At 42.7% G+C, this 22,464-nt stretch overlaps 1 protein-coding gene across 1 annotated transcript in view; it reads right to left on the bottom strand.

Moving 5' to 3' along the window:
• Positions 1-984: 984 nt before the first annotated feature.
• Positions 985-22,464, bottom strand: part of frk (fyn-related Src family tyrosine kinase) — a 63,652-nt gene continuing 42,172 nt past the window's right edge. The window contains exons 5-8 of the mRNA XM_061900368.1: positions 14,729-14,887; positions 12,891-13,072; positions 2,256-2,415; positions 985-2,131 (exon numbers count right to left, since the gene is read on the bottom strand). Of these exons, the coding sequence (XP_061756352.1) occupies positions 1,908-2,131; positions 2,256-2,415; positions 12,891-13,072; positions 14,729-14,887 (725 nt within the window). The 3' untranslated portion in view covers positions 985-1,907. The remainder of the gene's footprint in view (positions 2,132-2,255; positions 2,416-12,890; positions 13,073-14,728; positions 14,888-22,464) is intronic.

Genomic DNA, 22,464 nt, shown 5'->3' with positions numbered 1-22,464 from the left:
CATCAAACACTTATTTTGAACATCCCACAGGTGTGCAGGCTAATTGGGAAAAGGTGGGTGCCATGATTGGGTATAAATGCAGCTCCCATGAAATGCTAAGTAATTCACAAACAAGGATGGAGCGAGGTTCACCAATTTGTGAGTAAATTGTCGAACAGTTTTAGAACAACATTTCTCAACCAGCTGTTGCAAGGAATTTAGGGATTTTACCATATACAATCCGTAAAATCATCAAAAGGTTCAGAGAATCTGGAGAAATCACTGCACGTAAGCGATGATATTTCAAAAACCGACATAAGTGTGTAAAAGATATCAACATATGGGCTCAGGAACACTTCATAAAACCACTGTCAGTAACTACAGTTGGTTGCTACATCTGTAAGTGCAAGTTAAAACTCTGCTATGCAAAGCATAACCCATTTATCAACAACACCAGGGAACGCCACTGGCTTCGCTAGGCCTGAGCTCATCTAAGATGGACTGATGCAAAGTGGAAAAGTGTTCTGTGGTCTGACGAGTCCACGTTTCAAATTATATTTGGAAACTGTGTTCGTGGTGTCCTCCGGAACAAAGAGGAAAATAACCATCCAGATTGTTATAGGTGCAAAGTTGAAAAGCCAGCATCTGTGATGGTATGGGGGTGCATTAGTGCCCAAGGCATGGGTAACTTAAACATCTGTGAAGGCACCATTAATGCTGAAGGTTTTGGAGCAACATATGTTGTCATCCAAGCAACGTTATCATGGACGCCCCTGCTTATTTCAGCAAGACAATGCCAAGCCACGTGTTACAACAGCGTGGTTTCGTAGTAAAAGAGTGCGGGTACTTTTCTGGCCCACCTGCAGTCCAGACCTGTCTCCCATCTAAAAAGTGTGGCGCATTATGAAGCGTAAAATACGACAGCGGAGACCCCGGACTGTTGAATGACCAAAGCTCTACATAAAACAAGAATGAGAAAGAATTCCACTTTCAAAGCTTCAACAATTAGTTTCCTCAGTTCCCAAACATTTATTGAGTGTTGTTAAAAGAAAAGGTGATGTAACACAGTGGTGAAGATGCCCTTTCCCAACAACTTTGGCACATGTTGCAGCCATGAAATTCTAATTATTATTTGCCAAAAAAATAAAGTTAATGACTTTGAACATCAAATATCTAGTCTTTGTAGTGCATTCAACTGAATATGGGTTGAAAAGGTTTGAAAACTAAAGCACAAAAGATCTAAACACTCAAAACATAAATAATTTGTCTGTTTGATTTGTACAACATAAAATATGGTAGGGTTACCTAAACACTGTTATATACTCAAAAGGATTTTACTTAAAACATACAAAGTCACCACATCTTAGCAGGCCACTGAAGTTCATTTTGTTAGTAATAAAATATTATTCCAAGTGAACTTACATGAATCTGCAAATCAGAGAGTGCCACTAGTAAAAAGCAATTAAGCTCAGAACTATAGAAACATAATGGTTGATTTCTGATACATTGATAACCAATTACATAGAAGCAGCGATGTCATGCTTTAAGTACAAAAGTTCTTCATTTAAAATAGTACATGCCTTGAATAGAGTTAAGCTCACATTACTCAAGACTTATGCAATCACTTTGTTGAGGTAAGGTGTTGTACGTATGATTCACTCCCTCATGTTTCCTTTAAAAGGACAGCAGATCTGCAGTGGAAAGAATGTGCACAAGGGGGAATCGCAAGAAAAACCGGTTCATCAAAGTGGGTAAATATCTCAATCTGTGCCGAAAGCAGTCCTGAAGTCCATTCAGTTGACAAATGAGTCAGGTGGAAAGTAAAAAAGCTTCCTGTGTTCGATATGATCTAAAGAGTCAACTGGCTCTGAATTAATTGGGTTTTTCAAATACGTACAGAGGGCATTTTGATACTGACTTGATTTCTCTCACTGTACTGTACTGTCATTTGGCACAGCATCAGTATAGCTGGTCATGTTCAGATCAAAGAACTCCTCCAGCTTCCACTGCAAGGTCTCAAATGTGGAGCGTTCATGTTCGTCGTCCTTCCAGCAGTCCATCATGATGTCATACATTTCTTTAGGACAGTTCTGTGGACGTGGCATTCTGTAGCCCTGAGGAACTTTTTGGAGGACTTGGAAGTTTGACATGTCTTGGAAAAAAAACAAAAAACAAGTACATATTGTCAGAGCTAAGCAAATGGGAAACAATTGTGCTAATTAGTATGATAGCCCAGGTCTGATTGATCTGATTATTTTGCAATCGGGAAACCTTACCTGGGTATGGCATTTTGCCGAATGTCATAATCTCATAAAGCAAAATACCAAAGGACCAGACATCAGATTTGATGGTGAATATGTTGCTGCGGATAGCCTCGGGAGCAGTCCATTTTACCGGAAGTTTGGTACCTTCTCTTGCAGCATACACAGAGTCATGCTGGATCCAAAGCAAAATGAAAATGCAAATCAAGATTTAGTGATCAAAATACTTCAAATGTAGTTGGATAATTCTGATGACTGAGAGAACATACTGTCATAATAAGGGCAGTGAGTTCATTATGATGAAATCGTTCTATATTGCACAACATTTAGTTGGCCTCAACTGAGTCATTCCCCGATTGGTTTGAATGTAGATAACCTCAGCTTTCCTCTGATGGCCGATGGTTGCTGTTCTACAGAGTGTTTTTCATCTGACAGCACCAACTCGGAAGTCGGTCATGATGGAGGACAGCACAACAGTTAGCCAGTATGTGTGTGAAGGAGTCTGCACAACGTATGAAAAAGCCAAACGGATAAATTTTGCTGACTTTTTGGTTGTCAACAAACAAACTACAATACTACTGTATGCCCAAACGTTGGGAATAAACTAAGAGCTCGGACAGAACAAATGTCTACAACAGATACCCTCAAACGGCGGACCTCAAGTAGCTTAGCACACAAGAGTATATCTGCTGCAACGTGTTAACAACACTTCACACGTGTCCAGTTAGCAAAATAATTTAAAATTACACTTGACTTAGCTGCACTGACAAATAAATACCAAGTGGCTAAAACAGGGTTTCTACAGATAATAACAAATCTAACTTAATGCTTTTCAATGCCATTTTAATTCCACTTAAAAAAAGTAATGCCCATGTCCGACCCCATGTGTTTATAATATATAGTCAAAAGCTTACAATTGTGTGTTTACACACACACACACACACACACACACACACACACAATTGTAGGCATTTGACCATATAATCGTGTCTAGTTTAAAAGTTAAAATCTAGTGAATTAGAATTGGCTCGCAAAACCGTTTGATCCGAGAAAATGTTTTCTTAAGTGTATTTTTCGGTAGAATCATCCATTGTTCTGACCTTGCGCATGGCCTTAGATAATAGCCAATCAAAAGGATCCGCCAGTCAATTAATATATTATACCTTCAATCAAAACTATTAAAAGGGGAACTGCATTTAACCCCTCAAATAGACATCCAATTCTGAATTAGTTGATCAATATACCCAAAAGTGATTTTTAAATGTTTGAAACATGCTATAAAAATGCATACATTTTGAAAGTATGACTCACAAAAGCCAGACACTAGAACAGCGGTCACAACGCTGTGCCCGCGGGCACCAGGTAGCCCGTAAGGACCAGATGAGTCGCCCGCTGGCCTGTTCTAAAAATAGCTCAAATAGCAGCACTTACCAGTGAGCTGCCTCTATTTTTTTTTATTTACTAGCAAACGGGTCTTGCTTTGCTCTACATTTTTAATTCTAAGAGAGACAAAACTCAAATAAAATTTGAAAATCCAAGAAAATATTTTAAAGACTTGGTCTTCACTTGTTAAAATAAATTAATTTATTGTTTTACATTGCTTCTTATAACTTTTAGAAACACAATTTTAGAAAAAAAATACAACCTTAAAAATGATTTTAAGATTTTTAAACACATACCTCTTTACCTTTTAAATTCCTTCCTCTTCTTTCCTGACAATTTAAAATTTAAAGCCCACCAGACTGCACCAAACTTTTGGTGCCTTGTAGACACAGAAAAGTACAGTGATGTATGCGCAGCAGTTATGAAGGTTGCAAGCCTGTCGGGTTCAACTTATCTTTGTGAATCAGCCTTTTCTGACATGAACTTCATCAAGAACAAACACAGAACACGCCTCAGTGATGCACTTCTGCGAGACTCACTCAGAGTTGCAGTGTCAAGTTACACACCAGAGTACAACGCACTAGTTAACAGCATGCAATGCCAGGCTTCCCACTAACTGACAAAGAAACCGATAACAGATTTGGTGTCCAGTTCAAATTGTGACATCCATTTCCCTTTGGGGTCGCTGGTGCCTATCTCAGCTACAATCAGGCGGAAGGCGGGGTACGCCCTGGACAAGTCGCCAACACAGATAGACAGACATGTGGCTTTGAGACACTGGTGATTTAGGGCTATATAAATAAACATTGATTGATTGATTATGATATTTTTCTGTTTCTATATATATTTATTGTGAGAAATCATTAAGATAATCAGTGTTTCTACAAAGATACATTTCATTAATTATTAATAATAACAGAGTTTAATGTAAATTGAGCAAATTGGCTATTTCTGGCAATTTATTTAAGTGTGTATCAAACTGGTAGCCCTTCGCATTTATCAGTACCCAAGAAGTAGCTCTTGGTTTCAAAAAGGTTGGTGACTCCTGCACTAGAGGCTATGTTTTAATCAAGATACAATTCAAAAGAAATAGGTAAAAAGTGTTATAGAATATTAAATGAACATCATACTAGGAACGCAAATGATGCATGTGTTTGAAATTGATGATTGATTGAAACATTTGAGAAAAAATACAAGTTATGCAATGATATTTGGAAAATATCAATAAAGTGCAATAAAAATAGACAATTGAACATCTTGAATAGATTATATTTTAAACCCTGTTAGTTGTTTAAAATGGGTATAGGAGATAGCAAGTTATGTATAAAATTTCAAGCAGATGAAGAAACTCATTTCACTGTAGGAATGTAGGAAAACAAGAATTGCCTTGGTTGTCCATTCTAGGCCACCATATGGCAGGTGAGGCGCCTGCGTCACGAGAGTTGCTAATGTTTACCAAGGTAGCTGTAGACTGCTGAAATAAATGAGTTGTGAATGAAACAAGCTCAACGTCCGCATTAACATGACATGGAGTCAGAGTTAAGTACTACACACCTTACAAGACCTCTTGTATCCAGTTTTCAAGCCCAAGACGAAAAATGGAAACATACAGACGATTTATCGATGATCGCAACATTATTAAGTTCATTTTCATTCATCGACTGATGGATTGAGGTATTGACTATTGGCCAAGTCTTACAATTGTATTACATTTTTAATGCCTCTGAACATCGCATTTAATGCTTTCTAATGCCATTAAAGTCCTTAATTTACGCAAAATCATCACGACTGAGCTCCTGCTTTCAGACCAGTGAACGAAACAATGTGATAACACAATAATCGACTACTACGGCATAGCTCGGTTGGTAGAGTGGCCGTGCCAGCAACTTGAGAGTTGCAGGTTCGATTCCCGCTTGTGCCATCCTAGTTACTGCCGTTGTGTCCTTGGGCAAGACACTTTACCCACCTGCTCCCAGTGCCACCCACACTGGTTTAAATGTAACTTAGATATTGGGTGTCACTATGTAAAGCGCTTTGAGTCACTTGAGAAAAGCGCTATATAAATATAATTCACAATTCACACAATTAATCAGCCGTCCGACCAGTAAGTAGATAACCTCGTTCGCGACTTTACCTTGAGGTCTCGTCTTTGAACAGTTAAGAAGCTACTCACTGTTAGCTTGGACCAACTGAAGCTGACAGACATCGAGTCATTGGAACGTCCGTGGTGACACACGCCAGAGCCAATATCCCATTCTGAGACACCAAACAAAGTTATAAAAATAACGTTCTTTCTGTCCATATATTGCAGTTTTGTACTCGAAATATGTCAATTTGGAGATTAATTGTACTAAGGTAGAGATGCCGTTTACTGTCAGGTTTGTGTGTGTCTTGTGTTCTGTCTTGTTTTAGTTTTTCTGTGACAATATGTAGGTTACATCTGCGAAGGTTTCCGTGAATTAGGCTATGACATAATGTGATAATTATACCTGTTATATCTTGTTTCCGTAAATAGGGTATGACATAATGTGATAATTATAACTGTTATATCTTTTAGTTGTTGCGCCAGCTGTTGGGAGTTCAGTGATTCCAAGAATGGGGCTGATGATTTCAACCAGAGCTTTTGAACAGTCAGGAGGCGAGGGGCCAAAACCATCAATAGTGATGATACATGCTCAAACACACCTGAGAAAGTATCCTTCAATGGCGAGGTCAGGTATCCTGGCCCGGCCAGAAGTGTATATAGACACGTCATACAGGACGCAGAAACAAGTCCAATGAAGGCTGAGGTGTCAGACAAAACTGTCCACAGGTTAATTGTCTGCACACAATGATGGGCGGCATGTTTCTGCACAACTTTTGATGTTGTTTTGGCATCGTTTTAAAACAACTGGTACCATTTTATTCACTGCTCCACTTACTTTTAACAAAGAGCTGTCCACTTCAAACATAGCCCAGGCTCATACGTTGCTCATAACAGGCATGTGATTTGACCACAATGAAAAAGACTGAAACAATTTCCGGGGGTCTGGTCTCCTGGTTTTTCACCAATTTAACATGCTAAAATTAACAAGGACAGCACCATTTGAAGAAAATATTTTTGTGTTTAAAGACATGAAAACATCATTAATAGAACATACATACCCCAATTATCCTAATGAATCACTGTATATGGTTCAGTCCCAACAGTATTTAGTCACTAATGTTTACATCTTGTGTTCATTTCACATCCACAGGTGTCACATTGATCAGTGTTATCTACAGTTTATTTAGAGTATTACCACATTACTTCAGTTCACAGTTTTAATGTGTATGCCTAATTGCCTACAAGTTTAGTTATAGATATAACAAAATACCAAATGTAAACATTTCATTATTTTCGCCAAAATAGGATGTACATTTATGAAAATAATTAAACATGTTTAGTATTGTTTACTCATATTTGAAAATAGGAAATAATAATAATGTGAGGACACTGACATATTGCATGAAACAAGTGTGAAAATATTTACCTTCAAGATTGTTACACCACTGACAATATTGTTTCAAGAGACTACATAAGAACTTAATATCACAAAATAGTATTATATGCAAATATATTTCAAATAAATTCTTAACCGGAATCAATAATGCAACTCTTTGAATTTCTGTAATTTCATAATATATTTTCACTTGGCTTTTTATTTTCAGAAAAAAACATTTCTATTTCGCAAAGCAATAATTGGTTAATATTTAAAACAAACATGCATATTTTGCAAGCAAATATTTTTTAGCTTACCTCATTATTAACTACCCTGTCTGCAACTGAAGTGGGTTGTTTGGGTGGATCTTTCCTCTCGATGTCTACGGCAGTTGTCGATGTAAACAAAGGATGGTTTGCTCACTTCAAAGCAGAAGGCTAATCCCCACAGAACACCACTTCCCTCCATCCTGAAGCCGGATTTAAATGGAAGATGCGAGACTACTGGTCTGGGTAAGGAGTCAGTTAAATTAGAACACATTTTTTCTGCTTTGATTGTTTCAGAGTTGGACATGTGTTCTACTGAGGTGGCAAACTATGATGCGTGCAGTTTATCAAAGCAACAAACAAACAATCGGAAAATTCCCGTCGTATCAATTCCTAGATATGGTCGTAATTATACTAAATGCACTGGGCATAATAAACACAACATTATTAATATTGCTACTACGGATAATTTGATCAAAAATTCCCTAAAACAGCCCACTACCTATAATATAGGTTTTTTAAACATAAGATCATTGTCTCCCAAAACGTTGTTAGTTAATGATATCATTAGAGACAACAATCTTAACGTCATCGGTCTAAGCGAAACCTGGCTTAAACCAAACGACTTTTTTGCGCTAAATTAGGCATGTCCTCTTAACTTTACACACGCGCACATTGCCCGTCCCCTTAAAAGGGGTGGGGGCGTCGCACTAGTATACAACGAAAACTTTAACCTTAGTCCTAACATAAATAATAAATATAAATCGTTTGAGGTGCTTACTATGAGGTCTGTCATACCGCTGCCTCTACACCTGGCTGTTATCTACCGCTCCCCAGGGCCCTATTCGGACTTTATCAATGAATTCACAGAGTTCGTTGCTGATCTAGTGACGCACGCCGATAATATAATCATAATGGGGGACTTTAATATCCATATGAATACCCCATCGGACCCACCGTGCATAGCGCTCCAGACTATAATTGATAGCTGTGGTCTTACACAAATAATAAATGAACCCACGCATCGCAACGGTAATACGATAGACCTAGTGCTTGTCAGGGGTATCACCGTTTCTAAAGTTACGATACTCCCGTATACTAAAGTATTGTCCGATCATTACCTTATAAAATTCGAGGTTCAGACGCATGTTTGTCAAACTAATAATAATAATAACTGCTATAGCAGCCGCAGCATTAACACGGCCACAACGACAACTCTTGCTGACCTACTGCCCTCGGTAATGGCAACATTCCCAAAGTATGTGGGCTCTATTGATAACCTCACTAACAACTTTAACGACGCCCTGCGTGAAACCATTGATAACATAGCACCGCTAAAGTTAAAAAAGGTTCCAAAAAAGCGTACCCCGTGGTTTACAGAAGAAACTAGAGCTCAGAAATTATTATGTAGAAAGCTGGAACGCAAATGGCGCATGACTAAACTTGAGGTGCACCATCAGGCATGGAGTGATAGTTTCATAACTTATAAACGCATGCTTACCTTAGCTAAAGCTAAATATTACTCAAATTTCATCCACCGTAATAAAAACGATCCCAAATTTTTGTTTAGTACGGTAGCATCGCTAACCCAACAAGGGACCCCTTCCAGTAGCTCCACCCACTCAGCTGATGACTTTATGCAATTCTTTAGTAAGAAAATTTAAGTCATTAGAAAGGAGATTAAAGACAATGCGTCCCAGCTACAACTGGGTTCTATTAACACAGATACGACTGTATATACGGCGGATATTGCCCTCCAAAATAGTTTCTCTCGTTTTGAGGAAATAACATTAGAGGAATTGTTACAACGTGTAAATGGAATAAAACAAACAACATGTTTACTTGACCCTCTTCCAGGGAAACTGATCAAGGAGCTCTTTGTATTATTAGGTCCATCAGTGCTAAATATTATAAACGTATCACTTTCCTTGGGCACTGTTCCCCTAGCATTCAAAAAAGCGGTTATTCATCCTCTTCTTAAAAGACCTAACCTCGATCCTGACCTCATGGTAAACTACCGACCGGTGTCTCACCTTCCATTTAATTCAAAAATCCTCGAAAAAATTGTTGCGGAGCACTTAAATGAACACTTAGCGTCTAACAATCTATGTGAAACCTTTCAATCCGGTTTCAGGGCAAATCACTCTACGGAGACAGCCCTCAAAAAATTACTAATGATCTATTGCTAACGATGGATTCTGATGTGTCATCTATGTTGCTGCTCCTCGATCTTAGCGCTGCTTTCGATACGGTCGATCATAATATTTTATTAGAACGTATCAAAACACGAATTGGTATGTCAGACTTAGCCCTGTCTTGGTTTAACTCTTATCTTACCGTTAGGATGCAGTGCGTCTCCCATAACAATGTGACCTCGGACTACGTTAAGGTAACATGTGGAGTTCCCCAGGGTTCGGTCCTTGGCTCTGCACTCTTCAGCATCTACATGCTGCCGCTAGGTGACATCATGCGCAAATACGGTGTTAGCTTTCACTGTTATGCTGATGACACCCAACTCTACATGCCCCTAAAGCTGACCAACACGCTGGATTGTAGTCAGCTGGAGGCGTGTCTTAATGAAATTAAACAATGGATGTCCGCTAACTTTTTGCAACTCAACGCCAAAAAAACGGAAATGCTGAGTATCGGTCATGCTAGACACCGACCTCTATTTAATAATACAACTCTAACATTTGACAACCAAACAAACAAGGCGACACAGTAAAGAATCTGGGTATTATCTTCGGCCCAAGTCTCTCCTTTGAGTCACACATTAAAAGCGTTACTAAAACGGCCTTCTTTCATCTCCGTAATATCGCTAAAATTCGCTCCATTCTGTCCACTAAAGACGCTGAGATCATTATCCATGCGTTTGTTACGTCTCGCCTCGACTACTGTAACGTATTATTTTCGGGTCTCCCCATGTCTAGCATTAAAAGATTACAGTTGGTAGAAAATGCGGCTGCTAGACTTTTGACAAGAACAAGAAAGTTTGATCACATTATGCCTGTACTGGCTCACCTGCACTGGCTTCCTGTGCACTTAAGATGTGATTTTAAGGTTTTACTACTTACATATAAAATACTTCACGGTCTAGCTCCATCCTATCTTGCCGATTGTATTGTACCATATGTCCCGGCAAGAAATCTGCGTTCAAAGGACTCCGCCTTATTAGTGATTCCCAAAGCCCAAAAAAAGTCTGCGGGCTATAGAGCGTTTTCATTTCGGGCTCCAGTACTCTGGAATGCCCTCCCGGTAACAGTTCGAGATGCCACCTCAGTAGAAGCATTTAAGTCTCACCTTAAAACTCATTTTTATACTGTAGCCTTTAAATAGACTCCCTTTTTAGACCAGTTGATCTGCCGTTTCTTTTCTTTTTCCTCCTATGTCCCACTCTCCCTTGTGGAGGGGCTCCGGTCCTATCCGGTGGCCATGTACTGCTTGCCGGTGTATCGGCTGGGGACATCCCTGCGCTGCTGATCCGCCTCCGCTTGGGATGTTTTCCTGCTGGCTCCGCTGTGAATGGGACTCTCGCTGCTGTGTCGGATCCGCTTTGGATTGGACTCTCGCGACTGTGTGGATCCATTATGGATTGAACTTTCACAGTATCATGTTAGACCCGCTCGACATCCATTGCTTTCCTCCTCTCCAAGGTTCTCATAGTCATCATTATCACCGACGTCCCACTGCGTCATCATTGTCCCACTGGGTGTGAGTTTTCCTTGCCCTTATGTGGGCCTACCGAGGATGTCGTAGTGGTTTGTGTTGTGGTTTGTGCAGCCCTTTGAGACACTAGTGATTTAGGGCTATATAAGTAAACATTGATTGATTGATTGACTTTCGGTAGACATTCTAAAGTACCACCAAGTGAAAAGTTTGTTTTCCTTGCTTCAAGTTGTTTCATATGTTTTTGGCGTTTCCAATGTACTTCCAAAGCCTTGAAACCTCGTGATCCATAGTCAATATTATTATGACACCGTCGCCGAACAATGTCGTAACTTCCTTCTTCCCAACAGTATCAGTGATTTCCCTCTCCATCCAGTCCCATCGAAACTTATTTTTGACATGTTTATCAATTTCTTTTACTCGTGAAGCGTCCTTTCTCTTGAGAACCGACATCGTTTACATTTGGAAAATGGCGGAAAAACGTCATCATTCATAACAAATGTCCTGATTGGTCACAAGGAACATATCGACCAATCAACAATGGCGTAATATAAGCTACGTCTCGATTACAAAATATGAATCAGCAAGTAAACGAATTTTGACTTAGGGTCGAAAAAAAAAACGGAAGAACGGAACATAATTTTTTTCCACCCCGAGATTAAAAAAGACGGAATTCCGACTTCAGACGGAAAAATCACATGCCTGTCATAAGTAATCATACATTGTTTATACCTATTTTTTTTTTTATAACTTCTTACAACTTATTTTGCCTCAATAAATGCACAACCAACCAGACAAAAAAACCTCTCATACGTTATACCGTTGGATAGGTCATGTTGTAAAGTAAAGCGCTATTTATATGTTGTATTTCATTCAACCACTGCAACGTTATTTACGATCAAAAGTAAAAAATTAGCCATTTGATTTGTCATTTCCAGTCAAGACAGCCGGATGTGGCTCTTTTTCCAAGCCCTGCAGCTAAATCACACAGCACGTCGCTTTATATCACATTTTGTTCACACAAAAGTTTCACCCTGGCTAAATTTACTTATTTTGTCCATTTTGTCTCGCTCACTATCGCCTTTTTTGTTGTCAAAATTAGATTTTTAGAGCTTTTTTTATTAGTGTGCGAGACATCCACACAAATGTTCTTAAATGAAAGAGGAAGAAAAGTTTGGTCTAGGAACAAATCATCCTCCAGGTCACATATTTAATTCAGCGTCCCTACCCTTGGTTGCAAGTTTTGTTGATTCTATGTAACATGTTTGTGTGCTATGGCTGTGAGTTTTTTTTCCCTTGGCCTCAGTCTAGACCCCCCCTCCCAGGAATCCAGCCTTTGACTGAATATGTTTTACTCTCCCACCCTCCCCCAATATTCACCTGTTTCCCATCTTCGTAAGTGGCTAACCCGTCAGCGGCCCTGTCTTGTCTCCCTGTAATGTATGTCTGCTGTTAGTGAGACTTTGCTGAAAATGTACTTTCAGTTCCTATATCTTGTACAACTTGAATTTGATGTGTTTTGGTGAAAACATAACATACCTTTCCTGTCTCACACATCACATTTTTGCATTAATTTTTTTCTCAGATTCTTGGAGTTATCTCAAACCGTTTGGACATGTTTGACATTAAGTTTCTTCCTAAATGAACCTGCATTTGATACTTTGCTGCCTACTGGCACAACTAGGACTGACATCAAGTTGGCGTAAAGACAACCTGTCTGAATGTTATATCAGGTGCTAAGACCCAGTCACAGGTGGTTCATTTTTTCATCCCCCGGTCTCCAAGCCAAGGGGACTGTTATATTGGATTATGTCTACTACACTACTGTGAATCTTCACAACACAAATTGACAATGTGGGATATACATAACAAACCTGAAAAACCCTGGCAAGTCCAAAATCTGCCACCTTGCAGATGTTGTTCTCCCCTACTAGCACATTCCTGGCTGCAAGGTCTCTGTGAATGTAGTTCTGCAACTCCAGAAAAGCCATGCCAGACGCCACTTGGGCAGCCATCTCAATTTGATCGGAGAGCTGTAGTGTAGCACCCTTGTTTTCTGAAAATGACAACAAAATGATTCACGCCTGGCTTTCTGTGTAAATAAAGAGGGTTCATAAAATCCTAGATAATATATTTACATGTATTTATGTATAATTTGTAATTAATGCAAAATGTTAGCGGCAGAAAACTTCCCAAAACCTCAGTGTACTACATAGCGTTGTAAAAATTTAAAATGAGTGCACATCAGTGGGTTAAATTATAACAGGGCAGTCAGTCCAATCCAACATTACACTATTTCTTTCTTACATTGAGCAAAACAAAGACAATGTCCAAATCACAGAATTTACCGATTTCTTACGCATGCATTGTGTGTTTGCCCAGTATGTATTCTGTGCACATTGTTCTGTACACCAAATAAACACTTTATCAAAGGGTACTTAGAACACTTGAGCACGAATGACAACCAGCAATGCAATCACTTTAATTAGTTAATTTTGAAGTGGCATGGGGGTAAATATATTTTCTATTTTGAAAATACATATTAAAGGCCTACTGAAATTAGATTTTCTTATTCAAACGGGGATAGCAGGTCCATTCTATGTGTCATACTTGATCATTTCGCGATATTGCCATATTTTTGCTGAAAGGATTTAGTAGGGAAAATCTACGATAAAGTTTGCAACTTCCGGTGCTAAGACAAAAGCCTTGCCTGTACCGGAAGTCGCGGACGATGACGTCGCAAGTATGGGGTCTCCTCACATATTCACATTGATTTTAATGGGAGCCTCCAACAAAAAGTGCCATTCGGACCAAGAAAACGACAATTTCCCCATTAATTTGAGCGAGGATGAAAGATTCGTGTTTGAGGATATTGATAGCGACGGACTAGAAAAAAATACAAAAAAACGTGATTGCATTGGGACGGATTCCGATGTTTTTAGACACATTTACTAGGATAATTCTGGGAAATCCTTTATCTTTCTATTGTGTTGCTAGTGTTTTAGTGAGTTTAATAGTACCTGATAGTCGGAGGGGTGTGTCCACGGGTGTCTTGACGGCAATGTCTCAGGGGAGTCAACGGCAGCTTTATGAACGGAGCAAGCTCAGCTTTTTTCCGGTAAGAAGCGACTTTTTAACCACAATTTTCTCAGCGAAACCTGCTGGTTGACATTCCGTCGTGTTTCATGTTCGCGCTCTGATCCATAGTAAAGTTTCACCTCCAGGAATTTTAAACAAGGAATCACTGTGTGTTTGTGGGGCTAAAGGCTAAAGCTTCCCAACTCCATCTTGCTACTTTGACTTCTCCAATATTAATGGAACAAATTGCAAAAGATTCAGCAACACAGTTCTCCAAAATACAGTGTAATTATGCCGTTAAAGCAGACGACTTTTAGCTGTGTGTGTGCGTAGCGCTCATACTTCCTAAAAACCTGTGACGTCTTGCGTACACATCATTACACAACGTTTTCAAGACGAAACTCCCTGGAAATTTTAAATTGCAATTTAGTAAACTAAAAAGGCCGTATTTGCATGTTTTGCAATGGTAATATTTCATCATTGATTTATAAATTATCAGACTGCGTGGTGGGTAGTAGTGGGTTTCAGTAGGCCTTTAAAGAAATATAATGGCATTTTAAACAAACCAGTGTCTAATGTATGAAATAAAATATAAGTCAAATACAAATAAGAAAATGTAGTGTTTCAATCCTACTTTGCAGGTATTCAAGCAAGCTGCCGTTCTTCATCAGCTCTGTAATGATGTAGATTGGCTCTTCCAATGTGCAGACGGCATACAGTTGGATCAGCTTGGCATGTCTTAGTTTCTTCATGATTTGAGCCTCTCTAAGAAAGTCCTTGGGATCCATGGTACCTAAAGTACAAAAGGTAAATGACTTAGGCAGGATGGACACTACACATAAGAGTACCCTATAAAACAGCTTCGACATTATTGAACACATCATCTTTTGATCATTTTAATATGAAATTAAAGGGAAGACAAACAAAAATACAGGAAGTACTTGTCACAATAGATTTCAAAGTACATGCGTCTACCATAAGAAAGAAACATGCTGTGACATACTTTAGAGTTACATTTCATGAGAGGCACTTAGAAAGAGGAAATTCTTCCCTTTCAAAAAAAGTGAAAGAGGCAGCTTCGCCACAAAACATCTAAATGAACATCAAGACGTGTGGAACAATGTGCACTTTGCAGGCATTTTTCTTTACTCTATACCATCCATCCATCCATCCATCCATTTTCTACCGCTTATTCCCTTTTTGGGTTGCGGGGGGCGCTGGCGCCTATCTCAGCTACAGTACCTTTGTGACAAATATTTAAACTTAGGCTCCAGCGCCCCCCGCGATCCCGAAAGGGACAAGCAGTAGAAAATGGAGGGAAGGATGGATAAATAATTTATAGTTATATATTTATTCACAGTGGATCTGCAGTTCATGTTGTTTTGATGAACCAATCATGTCTCCTTCCACCTGTCCTTTGATTTTTTTGTTATAATATATTTGCAAAGATTTAAAAAATGTGGGGTGTTGTATGTAGAATTTCTTTAATTTTAAAAATACCTTACATAAGAATAAAGGGGGAAAACTGAAGCGTTGTGAATACTTTTAGGATGCACAATACAAACACATTCAAAGAGCCTCACCAGAGCGCTCATAACTTACCTTAAACATGCTTTCTCCACAGGGGAGATACACAAGTATCTTTATAAACAGAATGCAAGGTGTAAAAGCAAAGGATACCATTGAGACACAACATCCATTATACAATACAATGCATTGAAAATATATAAAAATTTTCTGCAAAAACTTTGCATATGATTGTAGATCATTAGGATGTCAGTTAAATATGTCAAATATGTTAGCGTACATAAACTAATGTTCCCTAATCACTGTACTGTTCACTTTACATGTTTCCTTTAGGCGGTATTATTAGAAAGCACTATCTTAATTACCTCCACCAAAACGTTATGCAAATGTGCCAATGATTTGTCTGTTAGTCAGCTAAATAAAAAGTTATGGGCGGATTTTCATGAAACTTTGGAAATTTCCTAAATGGGAAAAGAAAAAGCGAATGGATGACTGACTGACAGGAGTTTTCACTCTGTTTGTACTAATACAGTAAACGCTAATCCAACAAAATGTGATAAAGAACAAGTCATTACATTTTGGGACAAGTCATTACATTTCTACTATCAGTGGCGGGCCATGCGTTTCCCACCTAGGCCTTCAGTGATGTCTGACTTCAAAGATTACCTCTGAAAACACCATAATTTATGTCACCACATGACCATTGGTGGAGAAATCCTATATAGAAACACATTAACGCTTCACTGGCATTGAATCACATAAACAGTGTACAAAAAGGGTTACTTTCTGGCACATTTAAAAATATCTTATTTGGTACTGTCAAAATTAAAAAAGCTTAAAACATTAAAAGGGGACAAGCGGTAGAAAATGGATGGATGGCATTAAAAGTGAAAAAATATAAAAAATTACAACTCACAACTAGTAGGACTTATTTGACACAGTATAACCCAGTGGTGTCAGCTTATTCGAGTAGAAATGGCAAGCATTTCATCACCAGAACAGCTGAACTAGCTTTCGAGGTTGGCCAACATAGTCTCATGAGATGTAGTTTCTCTTTAAACAAACTTCTTGAAAATGGCCTTGCAAAGATATATCTGCCACATAATACATGTTTTGTTCATCTTGTCTTCTATCCCGGTCTGGCTACAGCGCAACACTTCCCGCTTCCTGCTAAATTGAAACTTGTGAATGCATACTCACTTTAGAATGACAAGTGAGTACCCAATTACAGTCTCAACATCAGGCTACTTGGATAGGCTACTGTCAACAACTTGTGATCTGATTGGCTATCGCAACTGTCTATCAACTCCACTTGTTCTCAAATTCATCCGATAACGGTCCCGATGAATATCCGATCACAGGACGCCTAAACATCACATTCAATGTGAGGCCATCTAGAAGGCTTTACTGACAACAACTCATGATCAGTTGCGATAGATCAACTGATGATCATGATCTATCGCAACTGTCTGTCACAGATTGTCCATATCAAACACCATGTTCAAACATAAGAGTGTCCATATGTGCACTTGGCAGCAGGACACCCTATGCCACAGTTCCATGATCGATTTTGTAGTTGTCATCGGATTTGCAGCCTCATGTTTTGGACACTCGGTCGAACAGAGGTACAGAGCTTTCTAAGGATCACCACCTGGTAGTGAGTTGGCTGCTATGGCGGGGAAAGATGCCAGACAGACCTGGCAGGACCAAACGCAGGTTGAGGGTCTACTGGGAACGTCTATCAGAGTCTCCCTTGAGAGAGTTTCAATTCCCACCTCCGGAAGAACTTTCAACATGTCACGAGGGAGGTGCTGGACATTGAGTCCGAGTGGACCAGATTCCGCACCTCTATTGTCGAGGCGGTGGAATTGGAGCTGTGGCCGGAAGGTGATTGGTGCCTGTCGTGGCGGAAACCCTAGAAACCGTTGGTGGACACCGCCGTTGAGGGAGGCCGTCAAGCTGAAGAAAGAGTCCTATTGAGTTCTTTTGGCTCATAGGACTCCAGTGGGAGTGGACAGGTACCGACAGGCCAAGCGATGTGTGGCTTCAGTGGTCGCAAAAACTATGACATGGGAGGAGTTTGGGGAAGCCATGGAAAACGACTTCTGGACCACTACCGCCGCCTCAGGAAGGGGAAGCAGTGCACTGTCAACACTGTGTATGGTGAGGATGGTGTTCTGCTGACCTCGACAGCGGATATTGTGGATCTGTGGAGGGAATAATTCGAAGACCTCCTGAATCCCACCAACACGTCTTCCTATGAGGAAGCAGTGCCTGGGGAATCTGTGGTGGGCTCTCCTATTTCTGGGGCTGAGGTTGCTGAGATAGTCAAAAAGCTCATTGGTGGCAAGGCCCCGAAACTGGATGAGATCCTGGTCGTGGAACTGTGGATCAGCTCTATACTCTCGGCATGGTCCTTGAGGGTGCATGGGAGTTTGCCCAACCAGTCTACATGTGCTTTGTGGTCCTGGAGAATTTGACCGTGTCCCTCGGGAAGTCCTATGGGGAGTGCTCAGACAGTATGCCGTATCGGACTGTCTGATTGTGGCGGTCCGCTTCCTGTATCTGTATCTGGTTGACTGGTGCAGAACCAACAACCTGGTCCTGAATGTCAACAAGACCAAGGAGATCCTCGTTGACTTCAGGAAGCACCAGCCCAGCCACGCTCCACTCTAAATCAACGGCACAGCGGTGGAGATGGTAAGCAGTACCAAGTTTTGGGGGTGCGTGCAGATAACTGACAATATAACCTGGTCCCTACACACCGGAGCTCTTGTAAAGAGCTCAGCAGCGCATGCACTTTTTGCGTCGGATGAAAAGAGCACAGCTCCCTTTCCCCCATTCTCACCACATTCTACAGAGGCACTATAGAGAGCCTGCTGACCCATAGCATCTCTGTCTGGACTGGAGCCTGCAATGCCTCAGACTGGAAGTCTCTCCAGAGAGTGGTGAGGACAGCGGAAAAGATCATCAGGACTCTTCTTCCTCCTATCCAGGAGATCGCAAAAAGCCACTGCCTGACCAGGGCTCAGAAAATCTGCAAAGACTCCTCCCACCCCAACCAAGGACTGTTTTCACTGCTGTACTCTAGAAAGAAATTCCGCAGCCTCCGAAGCAGAACCTCCAGGTTCTGTAAAGTCTCTCCAGAGAGTGGTGAGGACGGCGATAAAGATCATCAGGACTCCTCTTCCTCTTATCCAGGTGTTCGCAAAAAGCCGCTGCCTGACCAGGGCTCAGAAAATCTGCAAAGACTCCTCCCACTCCCACCAAATCTGCAAAGACTCCTCCCACTCCCACCAAGAAAAATACCCAGAACCCCTTGCAGCACTAACTCTTCCGGGACACTACAATATACACCGCCCGCTACCTCATACCTCCCCGCCCCCCTCAACACCCCCCACCCCCTTCAACCTCCTCATGCTTTCGCAGAGAGAGCATATCCAATATTCCAAACTGCTGTTTTGAGGCATGTTAAAAAAAATAATGCACTTTGTAACTTCAATAATAAATATGGCGGTGCCATCCATCCATCCATCTTCTTCCGCTTATCCGAGTTCGGGTCGCGGGGGAAACAGCCTAAGCAGGGAAGCCCAGACTTCCCTTTCCCCAGCCACTTCGTCTAGCTCTTCCCGGGGGATCCCGAGGTGTTCCCAGGCCAGCCGAGAGACGTAGTCTTCTCAACGTGTCCTGGGTCTTCCCCGTGGCCTCATACCGGTTGGACGTGCCCTAAACACCTCCCTGGGAGACGTTCGGGTGGCATCCTGACCAGATGCCCGAATCACCTCATCTGGCTCCTCTCGATGTGCAGGAGCAGCGGCTTTACTTTGAGCCCCTCCCGGATGGCAGAGCTTCTCACCCTTTCTCTAAGGGAGAGCCCCGCCACACGGCGGGGGAAACTCATTTCTGCCGCTTGTACCCGTGATCTTATCCTTTCGGTCATGACCCAAAGCTCATGACCATAGGTGAGGATGGGAACGTAGATCGACCGGTAAATTGAGAGCTTTGCCTTCCGGCTCAGCTCCTTCTTCACCACAACGGATCGGTACAACGTCCGCATTACTGAAGACGCCGCACCGATCCGCCTGTCGATCTCACAATCCACTCTTCCCCCACTCGTGAACAAGACTCCTAGGTACTTGAACTCCTCCACTTGGGGCAGGGGCCCCAACCCGGAGATGGCACTCCACCCTTTTCCGGGAGAGAACCATGGACTCGGACTTGGAGGTGCTGATTCTCATTCAGGTTGCTTCACACTCGGCTGCAAACCGATCCAGTGAGAGCTGAAGATCCCGGTCAGATGAAGCCATCAGGAACACATCATCTGCAAAAAGCAGAGACCTAATCCTGCGGTCACCAAACCGGAACCCCTCAACGCCTTGACTGCGCCTAGAAATTCTGTCCATAAAAGTTATGAACAGAATCGGTGACAAAGGACAGCCTTGGCGGAGTCCAACCCTCACTGGAAATGTGTTCGACTTACTGCCGGCAATGCGGACCAAGCTCTGGCACTGATCGTACAGGGAGCGGACCGCCACAATAACACAGTCCGATACCCCATACTCTCTGAGCACTCCCCACAGGACTTCCCGAGGCACACGGTCGAATGCCTTCTCCAAGTCCACAAAGCACATGTAGACTGGTTGGGCAAAACTCCCATGCACCCTCAAGAACCCCGCCGAGAGTATAGAGCTGGTCCACAGTTCCACGACCAGGACGAAAACCACACTGTTCCTCCTGGATCCGAGGTTCGACTATCCGGCGTAGCCTCCTCTCCAGTACACCTGAATAAACCTTACCGAGAAGGCTGAGGAGTGTGATCCCACGATAGTTGGAACACACCCTCCGGTCCCCCTTCTTAAAGAGAGGAACCACCACCCCGGTCTGCCAATCCAGAGGTACCGCCCCCGATGTCCACGCGATGCTGCAGAGTCTTGCGAACCAAAACAGCCCCACAGAATCCAGAGCCTTAAGGAACTCCGGGCGGGTCTCATCCACCCCTGGGGCCTTGCCACCGAGGAGCTTTTTAACTACCTCAGCCCCAGAAATAGGAGAGTCCACCACAGATTCCCCAGGCACTGCTTCCTCATAGGAAGACGTGTTGGTGGGATTGAGGAGGTCTTCGAAGTATTCCTTCCACCTGTCCACAACATCCGCAGTTGAGGTCAGCAGAACACCATACACGGTGTTGATAGTGCACTGCTTCCCCTTCCTGAGGCGGCGTATGGTGGTCCAGAATCGCTTCGAAGCCGTCCGGAAGTCGTTTTCCATGGCTTCCCCGCAATCCTCCCATGTCCGAGTTTTTGCCTCAGCGACCGCTGAAGCCGCACACCGCTTGGCCTGTCGGTACCTGTCCACTGCCTCCGGAGTCCTATGAGCCAAAAGGACCCAATAGGACTCCTTCTTCAGCTGACGGCATCCCTCACCGCTGGTGTCCACCAAGGGGTTTTAGGATTTCCGCCCCGACAGGCACCAACTACCTTGTGGCCACAGCTCCGATTAGCCGCTTCGACAATAGAGGTGCGGAACATGGTCCACTCGGACTCAATGTCCAGCACCTCCCTCGTGACATGTTCGAAGTTCTTCCGGAGGTGGGAATTGAAACTTTCTCTGACAGGAGACTCTGCCAGACGTTCCCAGCAGACCCTCACAATGCGTTTGGGCCTGCCAGGTCGGTCCGGCATCCTCCCCCACCATCGCAGCCAACTCACCACCAGGTGGTGATCGGTAGAAAGCTCCGCCCCTCTCTTCACTCGAGTGTCCAAAACATAAGGCCGTAAATCCGATGACACAACTACAAAGTCGATCATGGAACTGCGGCCTAGGGTGTCCTGGTGCCAAGTGCACATATGGACACCCTTATGTTTGAACATGGTGTTTGTAATGGACTAATTGTGACGAGCACAAAAGTCCAATAACAAAACACCACTCTGGTTCAGATCCGGACGGCCATTCTTCCCAATCACGCCTCTCCAGGTTTCACTGTCGTTGCCAACATGAGCGTTGAAATCCCCCAGTAGGATAAGGGAATCACCCGGGGGAGCACTTTCCAGTACTCCCTCGAGTGTACCCAAAAAGGGTGGGTACTCTGAACTGCCGTTTGGTGCGTAAGCACAAACAACAGTCAGGACCCGTCCCCCCACCTGAAGGCAGAGGGAGGCTACCCTTTCGTCCACTGGGTTGAACTCCAACGTGCAGGCTTTAAGCCGGGGGGAACCAGAATTGCCAAACCAGCCCGTCGCCTCTCACTGTCGGCAACGCCAGAGTGGAAGAGGGTCCAGTCCCTCTCGAGAGAAGTGGTTCCAGAGCCCTTGCTGTGCGTCGAAGTGAGTCCGACTATAACCAGCCGGAACTTCTCCACTTCGCACACTAGCTCAGGCTCTTTCCCCCCCAGTGAGGTGACGTTCCACGTCCCAAGAGCTAGCTTCTGTAGCCGAGGATCGGACCGCCAAGTGCCCTGCCTTCGGTTGCCGCCCAGCTCACATTGCACCCGACCTCTATGGCCCCTGCTGTGGGTGGTGAGCCCATTGGAGGGGTGACCCACGTTGCCTCTTCGGGCTGTGCCCGGCCGGGCCCCATGGGAACAGGCCCGGCCACCAGGCGCTCGCCATCGTGCCCCACCTCCGGGCTTGGCTCCAGAGGGGGGCCCCGGTGACCCGCGTCCGGGCGAGGGAAATCTGGGTCCATGTTTTATCTTCTTCATAGAGGTCTTCGAGCTGCTCTTTGTCTGATCCCTCACCTAGAACCTGTTTGCCTTGGGAGACCCTACCAGGGGGCATAAAGCCCCCGGACAACATAGCTCCCAGGATCATTGGGACACGCAAACTCCTCTACCACGATAAGGTG

This window comes from Nerophis ophidion, linkage group LG05 (genome assembly GCF_033978795.1).
Source record: "Nerophis ophidion isolate RoL-2023_Sa linkage group LG05, RoL_Noph_v1.0, whole genome shotgun sequence".
NCBI lineage: Eukaryota > Metazoa > Chordata > Actinopteri > Syngnathiformes > Syngnathidae > Nerophis > Nerophis ophidion.
The sequence above is the reverse complement of the archived record's forward strand: the minus strand, read 5'-3'. Positions and strand labels throughout refer to the sequence as shown.